Source organism: Chiloscyllium plagiosum, chromosome 2, assembly GCF_004010195.1.
Source record: "Chiloscyllium plagiosum isolate BGI_BamShark_2017 chromosome 2, ASM401019v2, whole genome shotgun sequence".
Classification (NCBI taxonomy): domain Eukaryota; kingdom Metazoa; phylum Chordata; class Chondrichthyes; order Orectolobiformes; family Hemiscylliidae; genus Chiloscyllium; species Chiloscyllium plagiosum.
Window position 1 is genome coordinate 17,506,738 of NC_057711.1, and position 27,231 is coordinate 17,533,968.

Sequence of the window (27,231 nt, forward strand, 5' to 3'; positions counted from 1 at the left end):
AACATTTGAGTGAGGAGCAGGAGTGGATCATTAGCCACTCTGTCACTGCTGTACCAGACACTAAGTTCGTGGTTGATCTGGTTGTGGACTTAGCAGCACTTTTCTGTATGAGCACCATTTTCCTTCAATCCCTTGTCTGTCAAATATTTAACAGACATAACTTTCAATAAATGTAAACAGCCAAACATCACAAACTTCTGGGAAAGGGAATTCCCACTTGTACAGTTCTTTCAGAATTTCTCATTTGTGTTCCAACCAATGTTACAGGGTCACTGATACCTTTGTCAGTCACATTCCTTCACTGGTTACGACACATTTCAAAGTTTAGTGATAAGGCTAATGATATAATTGTAAGCCTGGCTCATCTTCAAGAAAAATGTGACAAACACACAAACATGCACCTGTAAGCACACATGAACACACACATTTTAAGACAAAACAGAAAAATAAAAGCTTTCCAGAGTTTCATAATGGCTGAACTCTTAACAAATGGACGGATGACTGAGTGTCCCAAATGTTACTCTGTCCTCTGAAGTTCTTCCGCTCACACAAGCTGCTGGGAATAGGGTATCTCCTTGGAACAATTGGATTTGGTTCAATTCGCTTTGCGTCAGATAGTGGAATGATACCAAAGAATCTTTCATCACGAAACCTCCACGATTGGTAAAGATGACGCAAGTTTTTTTTTCCTCTTGTCAGGCCGAACAAAATGAGAGAGAGAGAGACGAAGCACTAGGCTGCTGCTTCTGAGGCAGGTAACGTTTTTCTCCCTCCCTGTGTTAAAATATGCAATAATGTTAAATGAACACCAAAAGAGACCATTTGTGATTTCTTTGAAATTTCTCTGGAATGGATGAAAATGGGCTATGTGCAAGTGCATCATTACTGCTGCTGTACAAAGTGCCTTTCCTTAGCAAAAAAAAAACAAAATCCCAGCTTTACAATTTGATGGAATGTTTGTATGTGTCTGCATAATTTTAAGAAATCGGTTGATGTTGTCATTATATCTGCGTTAAAATCAATGTTACGGCACATTGTGAAGCCCTTCTGCTAATTTAAACCAGACACAAAGAAAAACATCACCGCGCCTCATAGTCTGTAAACGTGTGAGTGACAAAGAACGACCAAATCCGACTATTTATAGTTCGTTCTTTAACTCCAAGAAAAAAAATCAGAACGTTAAGCAACAACTTTCTGCACTGTAATCATCCTTGTCTGATCAATTTATCTACTTCCCACTCTACAACAATATACTGATCCGATAACACCACCCAATTGAGATTTTTTAAAAAAATTGAATTTCAAAACCCCAAGCGAGTTATGTCGATTTTCCTGTAAATCTTCCTCGGTAGGGTTTCCTGGGACTTTTCTTCGGTCTTCTGCTGCACAGATTTCATAGATACAGGTAGCTTTCAGAGAGCGATTCTGAAGGCAGTCTGCGTCTTTTAGTGCTCTTTGCCGCTCTGGCTAACTGGTCAAAATACCCGATTTTATACCCCAAAACATCGGATTGTCTCATTGGTTTGATATTGTTAAAATTCTAATTCGTTTGGATTTTGATTTCTAGGGGCATAAGTTAAACTGATTGGCCAAATTCGAATTTATTGTATACCATAGCACTCACCTCAGCAATTTGTTTCAGCCAAGTGTTACTTTTTAAAAACATTTCAGCACACTCTGTGATTGTTAAGTCCTTGCCAGCTTTCACTCTCTTTAAAAGTCTCAGTACACGCCTATACATTCACAACAATCAACACATCTTATTCTTAAAGTTTATTCCGTAGTTATAAACACCCTGACAAGAGAAATATGTATCCAGCTGATTGTTCTCAAAATCCTAGATTGTTCAAAAAGATTTCTCATCCAATACTGAAACTAATAATGCTTCGTATCAAGAGGCCTTTTAGGAACGTGTGTATAGATAACTGGAGAGTCATGTTTTGGGCACATTCCTGATGAAGGGCTTACGCTAGAAACATTGACTTTCCTGCTCCTTGGATGCTGCCTGACCTGCTGTGCTTTTCCAGAGGCACACATTTTGGCTCTGACCTCCAGCATATGCAGTCTCCCTGACCAGATGTAGTTAAACATTCCTACAATTAAACCTGATACTATTTCCCAGAAACAACAACTTTCCAAACCACTTGCTGCATCTGCAGACTATCTTCATGGGTTAGGGGCAGTAGTCGGCGATTCGGCTGCACCATTCAGAATGCTCATTGCTGATCTGAGTGTGTGCGACTATCCGTCTCCTGTCTGTTCCCAATAAACACTGACTTTCCTGTCCAGCAAAGATCAGTCGAGCTCAGCCTTGAATATCTTCAATAACCGAGTCTTCACTGCTCCCTGAGGATGAGGACACCACAGATAACACAACACTAAAGTGAAAAGGACATCCTTATTTCATTTCAGGACCCGTTATTATAAAACTGTGTTCACCTAACATCAAATCGCCACCTTTCTTGAAACATAAGGACAGAATAATCCATTCAGCCCACTAAACCTGACGCTTTTATTATCACTGACGCTTTACAATCAAATATGTATTAAACTCATTCTCCGCTTCTGTCCTAGGAAGAGAATACCTGATAGCATAACACCAAACGAGCACTAGAAAAGGAGCAGAATTAGGCCATTCAGCACATCGAGTCTGAATACCATTTCATAATGCATTAGAGAATTCTCACTGTCATTCTACTGACTTCTCTCTGTAAGACTTTTTTGCTTTCCTTCAATGGAGACTGAGGGAATTAATAGCGAAGTCGTTTGTGATTCACTGTATGTATCCCAGGTAAAATGTAACATAAAAAATCAGGTTCCAGTGAGAGAGAAAGCGTCCCTCACAATTCTAATATCTATAATACACTGTCGATCACAAGAGCAGAGATGTTGAAACAACCTGACATTTTCTTTCTGAATCTCATGCTTTGATTATTTCGCTGTCAGATATTTGTGCATTGGAGTCAAAGGGAGTGAGAAAGCAAGAGGAAAGGATTTACGTTAATGCAGCTGGCTATCACCATTTATGGGACCCATGTTCAAAATGAACCCAGTCTGAGGGCATTGCCTATGCTACTGGTGAGACACAGTTCTGCAAGAAGCAATCACAAGTTGCCATGGGCTCATTCACAGCACTAACACTGAGTGCCACATAACAGGACTCTTACCTATTGATCCCATCCCATCAATGTTGGCCACACAATAAAAGCCAGGGTGAACCTGGTTAGGAAGTTCTCTGCAACATCACTGGAGATGGAGGGGGTTGTTGTACAGAAAGCATAGAACATAAAACGATACAGCGCAGAACAGGCCCTTCGGCCCTCGATGTTGCGCTGACCTGTGAACTATTCTCAGCTCATCCCCCTACGCTATCCCAGTTACAACTGCACTAAGCATACTCAGTATCACATGACTGGCTGTAGTCCATTTTGCTACAGTATATGGGTCTGGCTCAGTACCTACACAGGCATCACGTAAGTGCAGCTAAATGCCGTCATGAGGACACTACAGCTGAGCAGCTCCCAGAGCTGTCTCACACTGTGTCATCTGCCTTTCTCTGTCATGCCATCTTGCTCCATGGATCATGCACAACATCGGCCTTTCCATTCTTGAAGACTTGAAGAGGCCACCAAGAAAGTACTTCCAAATGCACCAGCATTTCAGAAAAGAGGCAGCTTCTGTTCATAGAGCTGGTGTTAACCCACTCCCCACATAGACAGGACTGTGAAATGCATGCAGCATAAAAACCAACATCCCTTTACTGACCCAACAGCAGGTGACCTTGTCCGTGAGGACAATGTGTCCACCTATTCCATAATTGGAAGAAGAAGGACATCCTAAAGTGCAGATGTAATTGTGATTCACAGACCTAAAGATCTGCTTTAGGAAGTGTACTGATCCTCTACAAGGTACCTCATCGAATGCGTAGCCAATTCAGGCATCCCATGATAAACTGTTCCTCAATACAGTAGCCATATTACAAAGCTGGTCATGTCACTTTGGTCTTGAAGAACTCAGGAGTCTTAGGTTCGAGCTAAGGCACATTGTTTTGGGTAAAATTGAAAGAAAACTGTTCAGTACTTTACCTGACCTGAGGGTATTCATTACAATCCTAGATAGTCACCAGTGTAAAGTGTTCCCCTTTCTCACAGTAACGTCCTTTACCATGAGGAGAACACATCAAACAAATCTCAATGAGACACATTTTAAAGATGTTTCTTCACTTCTTTTGATTATGAATTTAGTTAACTGTCATCCTTGCCTTCCAGAGATATGATTGCCACTGGCTGCGAGGACAAGAGTGTTCGAGTTTACTATTTAGCAACCAGCTCTGACCAGCCGCTCAAAGTTTTCACTGGGCACACTGCCAAAGTGTTTCATGTTAGATGGTCTCCCCTGAGAGAAGGCATCCTTTGTAGCGGTTCTGATGACAGGTACTGTTTCTTCAGCACAATGAAAAATTTGGTGCCAAAATCTTTTATTCCAGTGAGTCAATACACAAAGCAACTGTGAAAGGTAATTACTGAAAATTAAATTAAATAATAGTGCCTCTGCATTTGCAATCATCTTGTCTTTAAGTGCTGCTATTAACCATTCAAATATAGAACTTCAATCTTATTAATGTGGTGAACTTTTACAATATATTCTTACCCTGTACAAGACATTGGTTAGGCTACTTTTGCAATACTGCGTTCAGTTCTAGTCTCCCTGTTATTCAAGGATGTTGTGAAAATTGAAAGGGTTCAGTAAAGATTTACAAGGATGCTGCCAGGGTTGGAGGGCTTGAGCTATTGAGAGAGTCTGGGGCTATTTCCCCTGGAGCATCGGAGGTTGAGGTGTGACCTTATAAAATCACGAGTAACATGGATAGAGTGAATAGCCAAAGTCTTTTCCATGGGGAAGGGGAATCCAAAACTAGAGGGCATAGGTTTAAGGTGAAAGGAGAAAAATTTAAAAGGAGCAATTTTTCATGCAGGTGGAGGTCCATATATGGAATGAGCTGCCAGAGGAAGGGGTGGAGGCTGGTGCAATTTTAAAAGGCATCTGGATGTTACATCAATAGGAAGGGTTTAGAAGGATATGGCCAAATGCTGGCAAATGGGACTAGAATCATTTGGGATATCTAATTGGCATGGACGCGTTAGACCAAAGGGTCTGCTTCCATGCTGCACATCTCTATGAATCTGTGACTCTTACTATTTTGAAATTTGGATGATATAGGAGAGGTGTACGGGTTTTTGCTTTTCAGTGCTGTAAAGGTCTGATCTGTTTCTTTAAAGAGAGGGTCAGAAGATAATTTGGAGCAGTGAGCTAAAAATAACCTTTCCAAAAAAACATGTAACTTTAGCTATCACCTTCCTTGTAGATGGTTGGTGGGCTTTTTGGAGTCAGGGGATGAGTTATTCACTGTCGGATTACTAGCCTCTGATTTACTTGCTGTAGGATTACTAGCCTCTAACCGTAGTGTTATATGATAAGTCCAATTCAGTTCTGGTCAACGGTAACCCCTAGGATATTGAAAGTTGGTGATTCAGTGAAAGGAGTGCCACTGAATGTCAAGGACTGATGGTTCGATTCTTTCTTGTTGGAGGTAAATATTTCCTGGCTTCTGTGTAGTGTGAATGTATTTTATGACAACTTTGAATTTCTGACATTAGAAATTGCTCTCTGCTTTCTGTATTTTCTCTGCAGTACTGTGAGGATATGGGACTACACACAGGATGCCTGTATCAATATTCTAAGTGGACACAAAGCACCAGTGCGAGGTCTAATGTGGAACACAGAAGTCCCCTACCTCTTGATATCGGGCAGTTGGGATTACACTATCCGTGTCTGGGACACCAGAGATGGAACCTGCCTGGACACAGTGTATGATCATGGTGCTGATGTCTATGGTAATGGGACACCTTACTGTTAACAGACAAGAACACTCTGAAGGAATGTAATATGCAACAAACAATGAGAGTAGAAAATTATATTTGAGGCAGTGGTTTTAGTAATCTTGTTGACACATCAACTGCAGTTTATTGCCACCTTGATCCTGGGCCAGTAGGTAAAATTCAAAACTGGACTGCAGGTATTAAGTTTTCTTTTCTCAGCTGAGTGCTTTCCACTGAAGAACACACTGGAAAGTTTGAAAGAGAAGTAATTATTCATGTTTTAATTATTTACGTTGAACAATAATTATTGTCAGTGGCTGCAGTATTAAGAAAAATAATGCATTAAATGCTCATAACTTATGAATAATGTTGAGAACCTAGCATTGAGAGAGAAAATATAGTTGTTTTAAAACTAAATTTAAATTGACCAGTTAACCAAATGAAACCAAGTTAAAACATGATTGTTCCTGAATGGGAACTATCAAAATATCAAAGAAAACTTAAAATTTAAGTCAAATTGTTGTTTTAGGAGCTGATTAAATGCCTTCATTCCCCAACAACCCCCCCCCCCCCCCCCCACCCACCTCCACCGTGTCTGCACTCTCACTTTATGTATTTTGATTAAACCAAGTTGAGCCACATTAACAACTGAAAGCCCTTTGAGTGCTGATGATACATCCCTGCTCCCATAGTCCCTCTTTATAAGTGCTCCTAGTACTTACTTAAACAATGCCCTTCACCTTTGTGTCTGAGCTATTCAATTAACACACTATTACCATCTCCGGTCATTCAATTCTATTTTATGATATTTCAAATCAAATTGCAATAAAGAAAAGGAGCACACTGCAATTATTTGAATTTCCTGGTCAGACATTTCACTTGCTGAAAGGACAAATTTGAACAACAACATTCCTGAATGAGACCATTCCCAAATCTCCACTTTATAATTTTAATGACTGGTAAAATCAGAGTTGCAGCAAGTCCAACTCATTGACCTCCAATCCCATAAATTCAGCAAACCCTTCAGGGGAATGGAGCTTTATTTTGGGAGTAATTATGTCTCAAAAGATTCTCATCCTTTATTCCCACTCAGCCTCCTCAAGTGTTCAGGATCGACTGAAGATTTTGCCCGTTGCTTCTTGTGTACATTTACCTAAAATAGCCATTTTATTTCGGAGGGTGTTTACTTGACTAACTAAATGTAGATTATTGTGGTATCAAACTGAATGGGGGAAGGGGAGAGATGGAATTTTATTGTGAATGGATGAAAACATTATAATTCAAGGCAATTTATTTCTTAGAATCCCTATAGTGTGGAAACAGGCCACTCAGCCCATCAAGTCCACACTGATCCTCTGAAGAGCATCTCACCCTTACCCACCCTGTATTTCCCATAACTAACCCACCCCTCCCTGGACACTATGGGCCATTTAGCATGGCCAATCCATCTAACTTACACATCCTTGGACTGTGTGAGGAAACCAGAGCACCCGGATAAAACCCATGCAGACACAACAGGTCACTCGAGGGTGGAATCGAACCTGGGTCCCTGGTGCTGTGAGGCAGTAGTATTAACCACTGGGCCACCATACAGCCCTTTAGTTCAAGAATATTACTAAAACATTACATAACTTCAAGTTTAGTTACAAGGCATACATCTGTTTTTTTGCCACTCTTAAATATTCCTGTGCATTTTATAAACGTTAAATGTTTATTTCAATTTATGAGTATTTGGTAAATAGAAAGCACAAAATCTCACTCTGAAATCTGTGACCACAGACTTTGCTTAGCAACACCAATTGGCCTGATTCTCTTAAAATTCCCTTTCTATGTTTTGAATTCTATCTTACTCTTATTTCCCAGTGAAAGACATTTTTAATTCATTGCCACAGTTTGATCGCAAGAGATGTTGCTAATGGGATTAATTTAAAGAGCTGATTATTTATTTAATGAATTAATTCAATTAATCTAAAATTGGCAGGAATCAGTTGAGACCCTTTGTCCAATGAAATAATCCAGGAGTACATTTATTTAGTGAAAAGCAAGTGGCTTATGCACTTTAATGTCAGATTCAAGTAAATTATTAATGATATATATATACGCACAGATCAAACATATTCTGGAGCACTGTTTGCTGACTGCTTACTTTAAGTAGTTGAAGTGATAAGTGTTGATCATTACCATGTTCCCATAGCTTTAATGATTCTAACTATTAGTTCCACCACGATGCTATAAAACCTTTAATAAGAGCTGACAGCATCGATTTAGAAATGGCTGTGAGAAGTCCCATGATTGTTTAATTCGAAAGAGGTTAGGGCTATAACTGCAAAATGCCAAATGTGTAACAAAGGCTGGTCATTAATCAGTCAACATCTGATAGTAGTGTCACAATTTATTGACAGCTTTCCCCACTTCGCCGCATACTGCCCAGTGCATGAGAAGAGCAAGAGTGGAGAGAGTGAGCCTATGTATCATTTAAACTGCAGCTTGAAGGGTGTTGTATCTCATACAGCCAGTCTGGATTATTTTTCATCAAATGTCTTCTATCTATCATGCTCCCAAGATTTTTTTTAAATTAAGGCTTTCATCTCGGTTCTAATTTTGGATTTATTTTGGATTAATTTATCTCCTTCGAAGATCCCTTTTGGAGTCCATTGAGCATTCCGATTTCTGCCAGTGGTGGCTTTTCCTTCAGTTGTCTAAGTCCTAAACGTTGGAACTCCCACTCAGCCTCTCTGCTTCACTACCTCTCTTTCCTCTTTTAAAACAAGTCTCAAAATCTCTCCCTTTGACCAAGCGTTTGGCCATCAACCTTCACACTGCTATGTGCAAAAAGATAAATTAAGCCAAGCGTAGACCATTTGGCCCATTGAGCTCCACTATTTAGTAGGATCATGGTTGATCCAAGTTTGGTCCCAAATCCCACGCAGACACGGGGAGAACATGCAAATTTCACACAGACAGTTGCCTGAGGTGGGAACTGAACCCGGGTCCCTCGTGCTGTGAGGCAGCAGTGCTAACCACTGAGCCACCGTGCCACCCCACAATTGAAGATGAATACGGAATATCTATTCACGTGCCATTCCCTTACTTTCTGTTATTAATTCCTGAGGCTCACTCTGTAGAGAACCAGCGCTCACTTTACCTACTCTTTTCCATTTTAAGTATAATTTCAATTTTAGCTTTATTTTGGATTTCTTTGAAAGAGGCCATTCAACTCAGCATATTTGATAGTAGGATATCTTTTTTTGGGGATGTAATGTTCTAACCTTGCCTTTTTGAATTTTTGCAGTAAGTAACAGGAACTTAATTCCATCACCCCAGGTTTGACCTGTCACCCCAACAGGCCTTTCACCATGGCATCATGTTCGAGAGACTCCACTGTGAGGCTTTGGTCACTAACACCTCTGATTTCTCCTCTCCAAATAAACATTCTGGCTGAACAACAGTGGGAGGAAATAATTGGGAATACAGGTATGTGTGCCACCTGATCATATTCTGATTTACCCCAGCACCCTTCCAGGTTTGAAGAAAAACTCGAGTATGTCCTCCTTGAGCTGCTTTCATGAGAAACCAAACTTTAGCTGTGCACTCGAAGGAGTTTAGAAGGGTGGGGGATGGGATCTGGTTGGAATTTACAAATTATTCCGAGGCCTGGTCGGAATGGGGATTGGAAGAGGATGTTTCCATGATCGGTCAACCCCGGGCACACCTTCAGAGGGAAGGGATAATCCTTTATAACTGAGATTGTGAGGAATGTTTTCTGCCAGAGGGTGATTAACTTATGGAATACATTGGTGCAGCAGACTGTGGAGGCCAAGTCATTGAGTGTAATTAAGATAGGTTCTTGATTAGGAAGGGAATCAAGGGTTATGAGGAGAGGGCAGGAGAATGGAGCAGAAATATCAGACATGACAGACAGACTCAAAAGATTTATCAGGATGTTAACGAGAATGGAGGGTTTGAGTTATAAGGAGAAGGTGGATAGAATGGGACTTTTTTCCCTGTAGCATTGGAGGCTGAGGGGACGACCTTATAAAGGTTTATAAAATCATGAGGGGCCTCGATTAAGTGAATTGCCAAGATTTTTACTCGTCCAAAACCAGGGGACATAGATTTAAGGTGGGAGGAGCAAGATTTAAAAGGGACCTGAAGCGCAACAGTTTCACTCAGAGAGTGGTGCACACATGGAACGAATTGCCAGAGGAGTTGTTAGAGGTGGGTGCAATTACAATGTTGTAAAGGACAATTGACAGGTACAGTGATTGAAAAGACTGAGAAGAATATGGGCCAAGCGTAGGCAAACAGGACTAGTTCAGTTTGGGAAACTTGGTCAGAAGAAGCAGATTCACCTGAAGGCCATGTTTCTGTGTTGTATGAGTCTGCGACTCTACAAATGCCCTAATTCTGCTCCTATATCCTATGGTCTAAATACATTCAGATCCTTTGGCTATAATCTCTGGTTCAGACAATGCAGATTTGTTCAATGCATCTCCCAACTAGCACATTGGAATTCAATAAAATTGAATAGGGATTCTGAATGGAATTCTATTTGGGATTCATTTGTTCAGTCAAGATAATGATGACTGATTTGAATGCTGTTCCTCAGAGCATAAGAAGTAGGAAAGAGAGTAGACCGTTTGGTCCTTCAAGCCTGCTTTGTCTGAGGTCTTTACCTCAGTCATGCCTTCCCCTTACCACTTAATTTTTTTTCGGGAGGCATCTTTTGATATCTATATTGAAAAAAAAATACAACTCCGGAGCAAACCAGTGCCGTTTGGGATAAAGAAATGTAAAGAATCTCAACCCTTACATGTAAAGAATCTTTCCTCATCCCAGTCCTAATTAGCCAATGTTTTGTTCTGAGACTCTGACCCCATGTTCTATCCCTAACAATTGGAAACATATTCTCAACAGCTGCCCTGTCAGAATCTTTTATCCTTCAATCTGAATTTGAAAAATACTGGGTCTTTTGCCCCCAGATCTTCATACCTTGTTGCCACGAATGGTGGGATTGAGTTATAAGGAGAGACTGAATGGGCTGGGACCTTTTCACTGCAGCATAGGTGCTTGAGGGGTAATCTTGTAGAGGTTTAGAATGTCATGAAGGGTTTAGGTAAGGTGAATGGCAAAGGTCCTTTCTCTAGGGTGGGGGATTTCAAGACAAGGGGCATGTTTTTTTTAAAGTGAGAGGAGAAAGATTTAAAACAGACATGAGGGGCAACATTTTTACACAGAATGTGCATGATTTATGGAATGGACTTCCAGAGAAAGCGGTGGATGTGGGTACAGTTGCAACATTTTAAAAATATTTGGATAAATACATGAATAAGACATGTTCGGAGGGATACAAGCCAAGTGCAGGCAGGCGGGACTAGTTTAGTTCAGGAACATGGTCGGCATGGACTGGTGGGAATGAAGGATCTGTTTCTGTGCTCTTTGACTCTATGACCTCTTCTGAAAGATGTTGACAATGGCTTTCCATGTTTACCCCACCTCCCCCCAACCCCCTTGCCTGATTTCACTCCCATCACGAATACTCTCGAACTGGTGAACACAGAAGCATAGAACGTCAACCCCTAACCTCTGTAAGAAAACAAAAATCCTTTCAACTACTGAAAATCATAATGAACATTCATAAATAAATTAGTGAACAGAAATAATCATGATAATAAAATTGAAGGGGAGGCAATGGCCTCATGATATTATTGATAAATATTAATCCAAAGACCCAGGTGGACCTGAGTTCAAATCCTGCCACCCATGAATCCAATGTCGATTGTCAGGAAAAGTCCATCTGGTTCACTAATGTTCTTTAAGGATGGAAGCTGCCATCCTTGCCTGGTCTGGTCTACATGTGACTCCAGATGTACAACAATGTGATTGACTCTTAAAGTACCCTCTGGGTAATTAGGGATGGACAATAAATGCTGGACAGGCCAGCGACGCCCACATCCCGGAAATGAATGAAAACAGAAGTGGTGCAAATTTGGAGTGGCCCAACAGCACCTGGAGAGATAGGAATACAGTCATTGGCTGAAATTTCCCAGCCCTTTCAAGGTGGGGATGAACCGTGGGGAGAGCAGTGGCCGACTGCTCCCTGACATGTTCATGTGCCTGGAGCACTTTCCCAAAGGCAGTCTGGTTTACGCCATGGAGGTCGCCCATCTATTAAGAGAATAAAGATGCCACTTTATGGCCATTTCATGGCAATAGTGGAATTTTTCCATTTTCAAAGCAACACCTCACCTTGTGCATAGGCCTTAGAAAGTAGGCCATTCAGCCCTCGAGCCTCCAACTCAATGGAGTTGGCACATTGATGCCTCTGCTAAATCTCCCCTCCCCTTTCCAGAGCCATGACAGTTATCAAGCCACACTCCCTTATATGGAGGGGCCATGTCACAAAGATGGCCTGACAAGAACAGGGTGGAGCTGAAAATGTGTTGAGAAAGTGAGGACTGCAGATGCTGGAGATCAGAGCTGAAAATGTGTTGCTGGAAAAGCGCAGCAGGTCAGGCAGCATCCAAGGAGCAGGAGAATCGACGTTTCGGGCATGAGCCCTTCTTCAGGAATGAAGAAGGGCTCATGCCCGAAACGTCGATTCTCCTGCTCCTTGGATGCTGCCTGACCTGTTGCGCTTTTCCAGCAACACATTTTCAGCTCTGATCTCCAGCATCTGCAGTCCTCACTTTCTCCAAGAACAGGATGGAGAATGGGAACCCAATGGGTGTACATGAACTAGTGGGGTATATCACAGCTCACTGGCTTGAGAAGAACTGGCCCCATCTTCCTCACCTTCACAATAAACTATTCTTCCAACAGCATTGAAAACCCATCCCACGTGTTAATGTCACCCTTGAACTGATCACTAGCACTGGTGCCTGTATGAGAATGGCAGGAGACGAGGAGAGAATTTGCTGAATCAGTTCACACCAGAAATCCTTCAATGTGTTTCAGATCGTGCAATGTCCCCAGGTGCTCCCCCTTTGCTTTGTGGGAAAGTGTCCCGGGATATCAAGCAAGAGCTGGATAAACTCACGAGTAATGTGCGGATTAAGAAGCTGAGATGGTTCTCGGAATGTTTGTCAGTAAGTCCTTCTATTGTGATCACTAGATCTCATTACGTTGCAGAAATAATGTCAAGTTCAGCAGTTTGACATGATCTCCAATTCATTGAATCCTGATTAGCATCTTCAAAATCCTGATCCTTGATTCCAAATCACTTCATGATCTTGCCTTTTCCTATTTTGTAATGGCCTCCAAGTCACCAACTATCCAAGATATTTGCACTCCTCCAATTCCAGTAACTTCCTGCTTATTACTTCCTGTTTCCTTGTTTACTCAGAGAGTAGTAAGGGAATGGAATGCTCTGCCTGCAACAGTAGTAGACTCATCAACTTTAAGAGCATTTAAATAGTCATTGAATAAACATATGAATGATAATGGAATAGTGCAGGTTAGATGGGCTTCAGATTGGCTTCACAGGGCAGCGCAACATCTAGAGCCAAAGGGTCCCTACTGCGCTGTATTGTTCTATGTTCTGTGTTCTAATTGCTCTACATTTGGTGGATATATCTCCAGTTGCCTGATCCCTAACCTCAGGATTTCCCCCTTGAGGTCCTTCTTAATCAGCATGGTGTGTTTAAAGCTCCTGCGAAGCAACATGGGCTGCTTTACAGTATTAAAAGTCCTATATAAATCCAGATTCTTGTTGTCTCACTGTACTGAGGACTGTGTGAAACTGTTGTTTGTGAGTGATCGAATGCTAATTGCTCCTGCGACTAAATGTTTCTGACATCCCCCCCACCGTCTCCCCGGTAGATACATCCACAATGGGGTTTCTCCTCACTGTGCAGTCTCCTCACGGAGAAATGGAGGAGAAGCAAATGCACTAGGGAGCTCAGAATCAACTGGAACCTCCAGCAGCGGCCGAACAGCCTCCAGACGAAGAGGTGACAGCTGAAAGTTCCAGTCAGGATGTGGAGGAAGGCTGAGTTGGTCAAGGGTCCTCACTGCTATTTCCTCTAGAGGAGCAATGGGTAGTTCCACAGCAATCTCCAGATATCCCCGGATGCTGTCACAGAACAGTGCTACCCGCTGGATGGAGGACCTGGTGTGATATGAAAGAGTGGATGGCCATCAACCTTCTCTGGAGCCGTGAGGGGAGCTCCGAGCGACAAGCCAACACTCACAGAAGTTGCTGCTGCTGATCAACCTGGGAGGCCTGCATGGCAGTGACAAACTCTCCAGGGAGTTTGGGGGACCCTCCTATACTAGTGACAGCTGTACTGAATTTCACACAAACTGGCTGCTTGTAAGGAATCACTGGGGAGCTGTTCCTGAGATGGTGCCAGATCGCACCATTTCACCTCATTCCCCTCTGCCGTGATGCAGCTGGATATTAGGTATTGCCTACTTAACTGGCTTCCCCCAGTGGCTATGTACTGTCAGTTCCGACATAATACAATAGTTCTGTTCTCTTGTGATCTTGCGTTATAAAAAAATGATGCAATCGCCGTGCCAATAAAATCAATGAGGCCGGACGCGCGTTATAGCCAATACAGGTAAGAAAGGTTCGTGTTCTATGAACAACAGTCTAAATTCTTCAATCGCGTTAAAGCAAATTCACTTTGGCAAAACACACGTTATGGCAGAGTCAACTGTACTCTCCACGGGTTACACCAAGAGCACCATATCTTAACGCTGGCTGAGAGAAACCCTCTGTGAGACTCCCTCCCCCACAGAATTGACATGGCTGTTTTCGGCAAAATGAAGCCCAAGCTTTGTCCACATTTCGGCTTCACCTGCCCTCGAAGTTACAAAGTCACAGGTTATTAACAGCTGGAGGATGTGGGACAGATAAATACTTTTCATACTGTGAACGTGTCCCACAATGTCATTTTTGTGTTGGCATTTAGAATATTTCCAAACATGTTTAAATTCTGTCGTCAGTTTTTCTCCCAGTATCAGCTTGTATTTGAGACAAGAAAAGTTAAGGGATGTAAAATTATAGTCCTGTTACTTGGTGTTTCGTTGCTTTGAGGTCCGTTTAGTGATCTCTTTGACATTTATCCTCGATTGCAAAACAGCCTCTGTTTTCATTTCAAGTTTCCACACTTTGATCCGTAAATAATGAGTGACGGGTCCAAAAGATGTGAGAGCAGAAGCTGGCCATTCACCCCATCGAGTCTGTTCCACAATTATTGCACACGATGAAGGTTACTTATATTTTTAAAATCTTGCATTTTTTTGGCTACGTCTGAGGCACGTAGAGTTTTTTGGAGGGCACACCGAGCTCTAGCAGGTTCTCTCACTGTTCCTTACCAGACTCACCTCAGTAACTGTCTACCATGCCTCTGTAATGTCTCTCACATCTCATCTTACTGCATGCCATGGTGACTCAGTGGATATCTCAACATTAACCAGCATTCCTTGCACTTGTGTCATCTTTAAGAACACATGGTCACCCAGGTAAACATCATTAGTCTGGAGTGTTCCTGACATTTGCTGTGGACATGGTAGACAGGTGAAATTCATGTCCCTTTGTGCGGGCAGGATTTTGACGTCCTGCTGCACAGGCTGGTGCCAATTTTGGACTTCCTCCTCCCACATGACCAGCAGTGAAGGCCACAACTCCAGACCATGTCAGACTGCTCTGAGGTTGCTACTCAGTTTAGAGCAGTCTCAGCCGCCTGTAAGAACACATAGCCTTCTCCACTACTCCAGCTTAAGCACCATCATCCTGTCTCCAATACCTCACACTCACTCCAACTCTGCTGCTGCACCCAACTCCCACCAAGACTCATGTTCTACCACTCTCACTACGCCTGCAACATCTTTCCCATTCGCCCCCTTCATCCACCCCAACCCATGGCACCACTCACCCAGCATGCTGTCTACGCTACCTACTCACTCACTTGGGACACCTCACCACCTGCACCAGCAGTGAAAGTAGCTGTACCACCCTCTTTATCTTCCATAATGCAGCATAATTGACTCTCATAGCATGAGGAAAACAGGAGACAGTGAGGTCTGCAGATGCTGGAGAGCAGGGCAGAAGTACTCAGAATGGGTGGCATGCTCCCCATGACTCAGCTCCTCACCTTCCATGCAGAATGAAGCCTGCCTCTAACTGCCTTGAGCAGAGCCTGGACTGGTATTGGAAGCTACCTTTGACTTACAGTGCCTGAGCAAAGTCTATCCCCCTCCAAGTGAGGGAAAACTGCAGCAATATGAGCCTGGTATCTCTGACTGAGGAGCCAAAACGCCAAAAAACCTTGCAAGGTAACAATTCTGTGAGCGTCCAGGTCAGCTGAGAGTCCGTGAACACTAGGAGAGCAAATGAGGAGAGCGGAGATGTAGCCTAGTCCAGACCATGAGCTGGGAGTGTGTTCCTGAACAACCCCAGTGTCCTTGCTGCAGCATTATATTGACCAGTGGAGCATTGAAATGCAGAAGTGTCCTGGAAGTGATTCCGAGATGAGAGCTGTTAGAGGCTGACACCATGTAAGATTCGGTCTCTGTAGATCTTAGGTCTGTGTTGCCAGTACCTATGCAGTGTGCTCTGAGATGTCAATGTCCAGTTTCCAACATGGAGATTGTCCGGAGAGAGTGAGGAACTGTATCTGGCAGGTCCTTGTTTCCCAACATTGAGCTTGTTTGGATAGTTTGTTTCGGCAAGAAGCTGAATATTAAAGAGGTGAGTTGGATTGTTAACAAGGCATTTAACGGACAACAATAACCATCAATTAACAACTTGCCACATCATTTGTGAAAAGTAGAAAAGATAGAGTGGGACATTCTTGTGGCTGAGATGGGCCTCACTGGACATGTCCCCTGATTCTGCCACAACATATTGCAACAGCCCATGTTGTTCAGAGTTCTATAAGATTCCATCCAATGGCTTTGCTCAATTAATAATAACAACTTAATTGCAAAAGGAGTGATTACAAACCAGGGCTAAGTGCTTTTGATCTTGTTGGGAAACCACAAAACAAATTTACCAAGCAACACCCACATGAAGAAATAGCCAGTAATATTTCACTTTTTGGAATATTTTAATTTAACGCAGATCAGACCCAAAGTAAATTAAGCATCAATTAATAAACAAATGAGACTTGAAATGAAAAGGTATATTTCAATTTACATTGTCGATACCATAAAGTCATATCTTACACATTGTATGGCCTGCAAAAGTGAACAAGTGTTGAATTCCTCTAATATTGTCTTTGGGTTTCTATTCTATTAGTGCTATGGCCAGCAAATAAATTAGGGGCAGATGTAGGCCACTCAGCTCTATGAGCCTGATTTAATAAGATCAGGCTGATCTGCTAACTCTACATTTCTGACTCCTCCCAAAATACTTAGTAAAAATCTATCTCCCATGGCCTAATGATGTTCAAAGACTCTGCTTCCACCGTCTGTTGAGGAAAAAAGACCCTCTGAGAAAATTGTACAGAATAGTTTCATTGTTACAAAGTCGAGAAATAGTCCCTGTTTTTCGTTCCTTTACACTTCCCCTTTGTCTGCAGGTCTGATTTATCGCTGACCACACAACCTTTGAATCTTAAAATGTATCATGTTGGAACTGCTTCCATGTCAAGGGCTGCTATGTCGCATTATATTTGTCTCATTAATCAAGAAAATATAGTTGGTCTTTGAAACTTATGCAAAATCTTATGCAATAAAAAGGATTTTTTAACCATTTGTAAACGATACTGATTCCTCAGATTCTTTAAAGAAATTTGTTTTTTTTCTTACAGTGCTGCTTCGAAGTTGTTGCACTGTTAATTTCTTAAAACAGTTCAAAATATGTGCAGAACAGGTAGGACAAACAGAGGTTGGAAAGTCTGGGTATCATAGTAATAATTTAAAAGTTAGAGCTGTATGTTCAGAAGTAGGATCAGAAAGCAAATCTGGACACCAAGGATAGTAACTATATGAAACTTATTCCAAAGATGGTAATTAATGCTCGATAACTTGTTAGTTTTAAATATGTGATTAACAGTCTTTTGATAACCAGGGCTATTAATCAATATGGGCCAAAATTGGTAATATGAAGTCAGGTCATAGATTAGCCATGATCTCATTAAATGGTAGAATAGGCTGCAGGGCAAAATGTTCCTCATTTTTCTCTCTTTCTAAATGCTTATCTGTGTTTTTCCTAGCCCCCAGGAGGCAGTAAAAACCTCTGGGACTTGGTGGCTGTTTTAAAAGACCAAGATGACAGTCTACTCCCACAGAACTACTGCAAAGGAATAATGCACATTAAACATCTGGTCAGGTTCAAAACTGTAAGTAATGGAGGTTTTATCATACAGGTCTCAAATGAAGTCTCGTATCTCAGATTGGTAAAATATGTTCCCTTGTGAGACTATCTCAAAGTGATTGAATGGTGAAAGTATATTGAACTGTGATTCAAATATCAACACAGTCAGAAATATCTTTTATGGCGTGATGTTATACTACCTGCTTAATAATGAGCAGTCGGATGAAGGTTTACAGTATACTATTTGGGCAGTTGGATTTTTAAGTAGTGGTAAATGGGTTTTGATTATCAGCTTTATCAAGAAGACTTGTTTTTCTTTAAGAGTCAGAAATTGTTTTCTAACTGTGAGTCAAAATGGCATTTATAATCAACCATGTGAATTATGTTGATGACTAGATAATCTATTTGATGAGATAATTGCTGAAGTGTTGGATAATCTAAGTGTGCTGACCCAGAGAGAGACAGGTAGAGGGGCCATGAGCAGGTTCCATTCAGGAGAGAGGATCCATATTGGCCGAAGTACTGTTCAGTGGCCTCAACATTCATCAAAATCAGACAAAGGTGAATTTGCCTGTCTGTCTTGGGAAGAGACAGAGAGAGTTATTATCTGCTGAATGTACAGAAAGTTGCTCAAAATTTGCATACTTATTCACACAGTAAGAAATTAAAGTGTGTAGATAGAATTGATACTTTAGTGGATTTGCATGTGTGTGTAAAGGATTTGGCTGGGAATAAAAAAGGGTTGAAGATTTCTTTTAACTGTCTACATAACCTTTCCAAACTTTTTGCTTATTTGTGTGTAATAAACTTTATTGTTCTTTCCTTAAAATTACATTTGTAATCTCTTATAATCTCCAGATAACATTGATATCTGGGACTTCAATGTTGTGGCCACTTCGGAGACATAGATAGAGCAGGGACAGGAATGGTTGTTGCAGGTTCCAGGATTTCAGTGTTTCAGTGAGAACAGAGAAGATGGTAAAAGAGGGGGAGGTGTGACATTGTTAGTCAAGGACAGTATTACGGAAGCAGAAAGGATGTTTAAGGACGCATTTACTGAGGTAGTATGGGCTGAGGTTAGAAATAGAAAAGGAGAGGTCACCCTCTTGGGAGTTTTCTCTCGGCCTCTGAATAGTTCCAGAGATGTAGAGGGAGGATAGCAAAGATAATTCTGACTAGGAGCAAGAGTAACAGGGTAGTTGTTATGGGGCCTTTAACTTTCCAAATATTGACTGGAAATACTATAGTTCAAGTACTTTATGTCCTATGTTTGCAGGATGGTTTCCTGACAATGTATGTAGACAGGCCAACAAGGACAAGGCCAAATTGGATTTGGTACTGGGCAATGAACCTGGCCAGGTGTTAGATTGGAGGTAGGTGAGCACTTTGGTGATAGTGACTACAATTCAGTTATGCTTACTTTAGAGGTGGAAAGGGATGGGTTTATACTGGAGGACAATAGTTATTGCTGGGGGAAAGGAAATTATTATGTGATTTGGCAAGGTTTAGGATGCATAGGATGGGAGAGGAATCTGCCGGGCATTGACACAATTGAAATGTGGAGCTTATTCAAGGCACAGTTACTGCGTTTCCTTGATAAGTACATACCTGTCAAGCAGGGAGGAAGTTGTCGAGTGAAGGAGCTGTGGTTTACTAACAAAGTTGAATCTCTTGTTAAGAGGAAGAAGAAGCTTATGTTAGCATGGGACATGAAGGCTTAGTTAGGGCACTTGAGAGTTACAGGTTAGCCAGGAAAGGTCTAAAGAGAGATCGAAGAAGAACCAGGAGGGGACATGAGAACTTGTTGGCAGATAGGATCAAGAAAAACCCTAAAGCTTTCTATTGGTATCAGGAATAAAAGAATGACTTCAGAAAGATTAGGGCCAGGAGTGTGAAGTTGTGCGTGGAGTCCAAGGAGATAGGAGAAGCGCTAGATTCACACTGGAAAAAGACAATGTTGTTGAGAATACTGAGATACAGGTGGCACGGTGGCACAGTGGTTAGCACTGCTACCTCACAACTCCAGAGACCTGGGTTCAATTCCCGACTCAGGCGACTGACTGTGTGGAGTTTGCACATTCTCCCCGTGTCTGCGTGGGTTCCCTCCGGGTGCTCCGGTTTCCTCCCACAATCCAAAGATGTGCAGGTCAGGTGAATTGGCCATGTTAAATTGCCCATAGTGTTAGGTAAAGGGGTAAATGTAGGGGAATGGGTGGGTTGCACTTCAGCGGGTCGGTGTGGACTTGTTGGGCAGAAGGGTCTGTTTCCACACTGTAAGTAATCTAAACTAGGTGGGATTGAGGTTCCCCACGAGGAGGTGTCAGCAATTCTGGAAAGTGCAAAAATAGTTAAGACCCCTTCTCTGAAGGGATTTATCCTGGGATTCTTCTTCCTGAGAAGCCAGGGAGGAGATTGCAAAGCCTTTGGCCTTGATCATTATGTCATCATTGTCTACAGGAATAGTGCCAGAAGACTGGAGGATAGCAAATGTTCTCCCCTTGTTCAAGAAGTGGAAAGAGAGAACAATTTCTGACCGTTGGCGGCACGGTGGCACAGTGGTTAGCACTGCTGCCTCACAGCGCCAGAGACCCGGGGTTCAATTCCCGTCTCAGGCGACTGACTGTGTGGAGTTTGCACGTTCTCCCCGTCTCTGCGTGGGTTTCCTCCGGGTGCTCCGGTTTCCTCCCACAGTCCAAAAAAACATGCAGGTTAGGTGAATTAGCCAAGTTAAATTGCTCGTAGTGTTAGGTGTAGGGGAATGGGTCTGGGTGGGTGCGCTTCGGCGGGTCAGTGTGGACTTGTTGGGCCGAAGGGCCTGTTTCCACACTGTAAGTACTCTAATCTAATCTAAACCCTGGTAATTATAAAGCAGTGAGCCTTACTTCGGTTGTGGGTAAGGTGTTGAAAAAGGTTGTAAGAGATAGGATTTATAAACATCAAGAGAGGAATAAGTTGATTAGGGATAGTTAACACAGTTTTGTGAAGGGTAGGTCATGCCTCAAACCTTACTGAGTTCTTTGAGATGGTGACCAAACAGGTGAATGAGGGTAAAGTGGTTGATGTGGTGTATATGGATTTCAGTAAGGTTCAATAACGTTCCCCACGGTAGACTATTGCACAAAAAATGAAGTTGATTTAGTGATTTGGATCAGAAATTGGCTCGCTGAAAGAAGACAGAGGGTGGTGGTTGATGGGAAATGATCATCCTGGAATTCAGTTACTAGTGGTGTACCGCAAGGATCTGTTTGTCATTTTTATAAACAGCCATTGCTGTTTATCATTTTTATAAATGATCAAGATGAGGCTGGGTTAGTATATTTGCAGGTGATAGTAAGGTTGGTGGAGTTGTGGATAGTGCTGAAGGATGTTGCAGGTTACAAACAGACATAGATAAACTGCAGAGCTCGGCTGAGAAGTTGCAAATGGACTTTAATGAAAAGTGTGAGGTGATTCACTTTGGAAGGAACAACAGGAATAAAGAGTACTGGGCTAATGGTAAGATTCTTGATAGTATAGATGAGCAGAGAGATCTCAGTGTCCATGTACATAGATCCCTGAAAGCTGTCACCCAGGTGACAGGGTTGTTAAGAAGGCATACGGTGTGTTAGCTTTTCTTGGTAGAGGGATTGGGTTTTGGAGCCACGAGGTCGTGCTGCAGCTGTAAAAAACTCTGATGCGGCCGCACTCGAAGTATTGCATATCGTTCTGGTCATTGCATTAAAGGAAGGATGTGGAAGCTTTGGAAAGGCTGCAGAGGAGATTTACTCGGATACTGCCTGGTATGGAGGGAAGGTCTTACGAGGAAACGCTGAGGGACTTGAGGCTGTTTTCGTTAGAGAGAAGAAGGTTGAGAGGTGATTTAATTGAGACATATAAGATAATCAGAGAGTTAGATAGGGTGGACAGTGAGAGCCTTTTTCCTCAGATGGTAATGGCTAGCACAAGGGGACATAGCTTTAAATTGAGGGGTGATAGGTATAGGACAAATGTCAGAGGTTGTTTCTTTACTCAGAGAGTAGTAGGCACATGGAATGCACTGCCTGCATCAGTAGTAGACTCGCCAACTTTAAGGGCATTTAAATGGTCATTATATAAACATATGAATGAAAATGGAACAGTGTAGGATAGATAGGTTCAGATTGGTTCCACAGGTCGGTGCAACATTGGGGGCCAAAGGGCCTGTACTGCTTTGTAATGTTCGATGGGCGGCACGGTGGCACAGTGGTTAGCACTGCTGCCTCACAGCGCCAGAGACCCTGGTTCAATTCCCGCCTCAGGCGACTGACTGTGTGGAGTTTGCACGTTCTCCCCGTGTCTGCGTGGGTTTCCTCCGGGTGCTCCAATTTCCTCCCACAGTCCAAAGATGTGCAGGGTCAGGTGAATTGGCCATACTAAATTGCCCATAGTGTTAGGTAAGGGGTTAATGTATGGGTGGGTTTCGCTTTGGCGGGTCGGTGTGGACTTGTTGGGCCGAAGGGCCTGTTTCCACACTGTAATCTAATCTAATCTAATCTAATCTGAATATGTCCAGTGTCTGACCACGGTAGCCAAATTGCTAAAGCAAAATCATGTTTTATCAAGGCAGATTTGACTTGTCCACTATTAATATCATTTGGGATCAGAACAGCAGGTTAATGTATTGAATTCCTTTACATGATACCTTTCATATAAATGTAGTGGTTTATGATATCACAAATAATTTTCAAGTTAACAAATTTATTAGCAAGAGAACTAGGATATAACTTCCCAGTTGTTGAATACTGATAATATCACATTTTATCGCTTGTTCTTGGGATGTCAAGGCTGTTGACAAGTCTGGCATCTATTGTCCATTTTAAATTGCCCTTGAGAAGGTAATGGTGAGATGTCTTCCTAAACCACTGCTATCCATCTGGGCAGTGGCAGTGGTGGCTGTCTCTTGGTTCAAGGACAATATCTGCTCAGAGTCATGAACTTTTGCCATTGAGTTTCATGTGACTGGATGGGCCAATTCTTAAACCACAGATCTTTGAACATGTGGGGCAGGTTGTGCCATTTTCTTTCTGTCCTTTCCTTCTCTGTCACTACTCTTAATCATCATTAAGGTGCTGACGTTCTCTTGCCTCCATTGGTACCACTGTGTGCTGGTGGTGTAGGAAGTGTGTACAGAGCAACCTCAGTTATCCGAACCTTGATTATCCTAATTTTGGATTATCCACATAAGATCTCAAAGTCCCGATGCTTGGGTAAACTGTGACAACAACAAAACATAAGACCTAAGGGTGTAAAAATCTCTTGTTCCATCTTACATTGCATCACTTGAAGTATGATGCTCCATTTGAAACAAGATCCTCTGTTGTTAAATAATAGCTATATATTAAATAAAAACTTAAATAAGAAAACTTACTGAGTGAGAGAGGCCGGATCCGGTGCCACAACGTGCCTGTAGGAAGGAGAACGTGCGACACCACTGGCCATCGGGAGAACTGCAACCTAGTTTCACACCCGCTCCCCACGGCCAACAGATCAGTTATCTGAACATTCGATTATCTGAACAAAATACTCGCCACTCGTGTCGTTCGGATAATTGAGGTTGCCCTGTATTTGAAGCAGTGGAAATGATGCCTGGGAAGTAGGCTACTTTTTTATGGATGGTGTTGGACTACCTGAATAAAGTTGGAACTACACTCTTGTAACAAGTGGGAAGTATTCCATCAGCCTCCTAACAGATGCCTTGTGGACAGATTTTGGGGAGTCAGGAGGTGAGTTACTCATTGAAAAATGTTCAGCTTGTGTTCTGCTCTTGTGCTCCCAGTATTGATGTGACTGGTCACATTCAGTTTCTGGTCAATGGGAGCCTCCCAGATGTCGACAATGAGAGATTATAACGCGATTGAATGTTCGATTTTCTCGTGTTGCAGACTGTCATTGCCTGGCATTTGTGTAGTGCAACTGACTGATGACTGGAGACAAGATCAGATCCAGTGTGGTAGCTGGGGAATTGAAATTCTGTTCATTTCTTTGCCCCTGTTGGCTTTGCTCACTGCTGCCACTTGCCTTCTCATTGCGATTGCGAAGCTTTCAGCAGTGAATGTGGTAGAGAAGCAGCATGTGATTGGAATTGCTGACCACCTTCAGAGGGACTGGAAAACCTTGAGGTTCCGACAGCTGAGCTACCTCTGAATTGTGCTGAGCTCAGGGATAATGTGTATCAACTGGCTCATGAATGGGCATAGTCCCCATCCCACCACTCACTGCTGGTAACCAGCAATCCCACTTCATCCCCTTCCTGCCCTCCTACTTAAATAAGAGAGGTTTCTTTGCCCCTGCCAGATTATTGACTAGGAACCTCTCTCACTATAACGTGACTTCAGCTATCATGGTGCCTGCTGCAGTGGGCTGCTTTAAAGTCCAGGGTCAAAAAGTATGGTGCTGGAAAAACACAGCCGGTCAGGCAACATCCGAGGAGCAGAAGAGTCGACATTTCAAACATAAGCTCTTCATCATTCCTGATAAAGGGCTTATACTCGATACGTCGATTCTCCTGCTCCTTGGATGCTGCCTGACTGCCTGTGCTTTTCCAGCACCGCATGTTTCGACTCTGATTTCCAGCATCTGCAGACCTCTCCTTCTCCCTACTTTAAAGTTCATGCTATTTCTCATTGCTCCCCATGGCTTTTCTTAAGTGAGTCACTTTTCAGTTAAGCGATCCAAAATTCATGCAGAATCCTCTAATACAGTCTCCTCCTTGGCCTGAAACCTCCTCAAGTCATCCTACAGAGGGGGCCTGAGGGAGCCCAGGGGAATCTCCAATGCAGATCACAGCAGTTCCCTACACAAAGAGGTTTGTCAAATGTGACATTGGTGGGAAAAGAAATGAAGAGGAGACTGTCCAAAGCAAGCCTGTTCTTTAGAATCTGCTCAGGGAAGGTCACCATAGTCTTAACAGACCATATGACTGCTCTGTCACTGGAGAGAGATGGTTGGTGGTTCAACCTGGGGGTCACCATACCTCAAGTGTGGGGGAAAATCGAGAAGATAAGATCTTCAATGGTAACTTCAGCTGGTAAGAAAATTGAACCCGCACTGTTGGTATCACTTTGCATCACAAACCAACCATCCAGCCAAGATTAGCTAACCCACTCAATTAAGAGGTACATTAAAAAGCAATAAAATATTTTAAATGAAATTTTATGTAAAATCACCCCTCTTCTTACATTTAGCCTTGACCTGAGAATGAACTTTGACTGACGCGTGTCAGTTTTTCAAAGATGAATTTGTTTTTGTACAGTCCAAAGCTCAAGAGTTAACGACCGTGAAGATGTCCAAATTTGGAGGTGGAATCGGTGCACCAACCAAGGAGGAGAGACTGAAGGAGGCTGCTGGGATTCATCTGCGACTGGGTCAGATCCAGAGATACTGCGAGCTAATGGTGGAACTTGGAGAGGTTAAGTATTTAATAGTGATAATCAGTCAGGCAAGAAGAGGCACAGGTCGTTAAGAACTCATATATACCTCCATTTTCAAATATCAGTCAGTCTCCTGCTAGAATAGAAAAGTGGCGAAACTGATTTTTTTTTTGCTCTTTCTGGCACTAGAGTTAAAAGATCCGGGAATCTCTGTACCATTTATACTGTTCAGTCTGCACTTCTGTGGTGCTTGAGTTTACATTCATCCAGTAGATGTAAGATAAATGTGTTCTTTCTCTGGAAGCTGAGCTTGAATATAATTAATGTGGACCATTTATTATCAGACCCAGTAGATCCAAATCACAAACTATCCATCATTTGGCACAAATTGACACTAATTACATCACATTAATGCAATTATTGCAAATAATGTAACTAAATGCCAATGTCATGTTTATTGCAGTAGGAACACTACTGGGATTGAGATAATCGTCTGTTTGAACATTAGGAGATTTGATTGCATTTCAAACCTCCCCGACTGTTTCTCATGTTCTCCATGGCTGCGATTAGAAGCACCTTTCTATTTTTGACATCAGTGGGTTCTGATTCACTCAAGAATGTCTTAACCATGAATGGTATGAAAGTCCAATGGCAAATCCAGTGAACAACTGAGCTGTATGTCAACCGCTCCATCAGCAGCTAATTGCACAAGGGGCATTTGAATTGCCCTGAGCTTGGGAGGACCGAATCAGCTGCCCAATTGAGGTGGCAAGTGAAACTATGTAGATTCAGGGTCATGGCAGTGCTGTCTGTCATAACCAAATGGCAACGCCACATTAATTGGCTTAGCACTGGTTGACAGAATAGTCCCCCCGTTCAGTTAATGCAGGTTGCTGGGCGAGAGCCAGTTGAACAACATGGAACATAACGAAAAGGAATTGGGGCATTTTCAGATGGAGAGAAATTCTACATGAGAACAAAATTGAGCCTACCTGTGGCTTTTCAGGCTTCACACATTTTTCGCGACAGATGCAAACATATCTTTGAGAAAAATATTCTTTTTGTTTCAGTGGAAAGATACTTCGACATTTCCTGGTGCTGCTGTTGCAGAGCCTTCTGTTGGGATAGCTCCTTGATTTATCGTCACTCTATAATGTTTGTCTTCTCCTTGCTTAATAGGTGCAGGGTTTATGAGGCAGCCCCTTTGTAAAATCCCTACTGTGCAGAAAGAGTCCATTCAGCCCATCAAGTCTGCACTGACCCTCTGAAGGGCATCCTACTCTGACCTACTCTTCCCCCCACCCCCCATCCCCATAACCCCACATTTCCCATGGTTAATCCATCTAACATGGACACCATGGGGCAATTTAGCATGACCAATCTGCACATCTTTGGCATGTGGAAAGAAATCGGAACACCTGGAGGAAACCCACGCACACACAGGGAGAATATCCAAGCTCCACGTAGACAGTCACCAAAGGCTGGAATCGAAGCCATTGTCCTTGGTGCTGTGAGGTCACAGTGCAGACCACTTGGGGAACACATTAGTCTGAACAGAGATGTTAACATGCATTAATTTCCCAAGGAAGGTGTTTACAAAAAAGCATGATTTATGAGGTAAATATGTAGCAAGTCTGACCTAGCTTTGCAGTTTGACTATAAAACAGTCAACTTTTCTGAATTTGTGAACAATTCT

At 42.5% G+C, this 27,231-nt stretch overlaps 1 protein-coding gene across 8 annotated transcripts in view; it reads left to right on the forward strand.

Annotated features, from left to right (window-relative positions):
- Positions 1-27,231, forward strand: part of wdr17 (WD repeat domain 17) — a 159,162-nt gene that overhangs the window by 81,492 nt on the left and 50,439 nt on the right. For all 8 annotated transcript variants that reach the window (XR_006313775.1, XM_043704725.1, XM_043704714.1 and 5 more), the window contains 6 exons: positions 4,269-4,433; positions 5,692-5,894; positions 9,204-9,353; positions 12,837-12,967; positions 18,047-18,172; positions 25,418-25,573. Coding sequence is in view for 7 of the 8 variants with exons in the window: in XM_043704725.1 (XP_043560660.1) it covers positions 4,269-4,433; positions 5,692-5,894; positions 9,204-9,353; positions 12,837-12,967; positions 18,047-18,172; positions 25,418-25,573 (931 nt within the window). In the remaining variant the exon portion in view is untranslated. The remainder of the gene's footprint in view (positions 1-4,268; positions 4,434-5,691; positions 5,895-9,203; positions 9,354-12,836; positions 12,968-18,046; positions 18,173-25,417; positions 25,574-27,231) is intronic.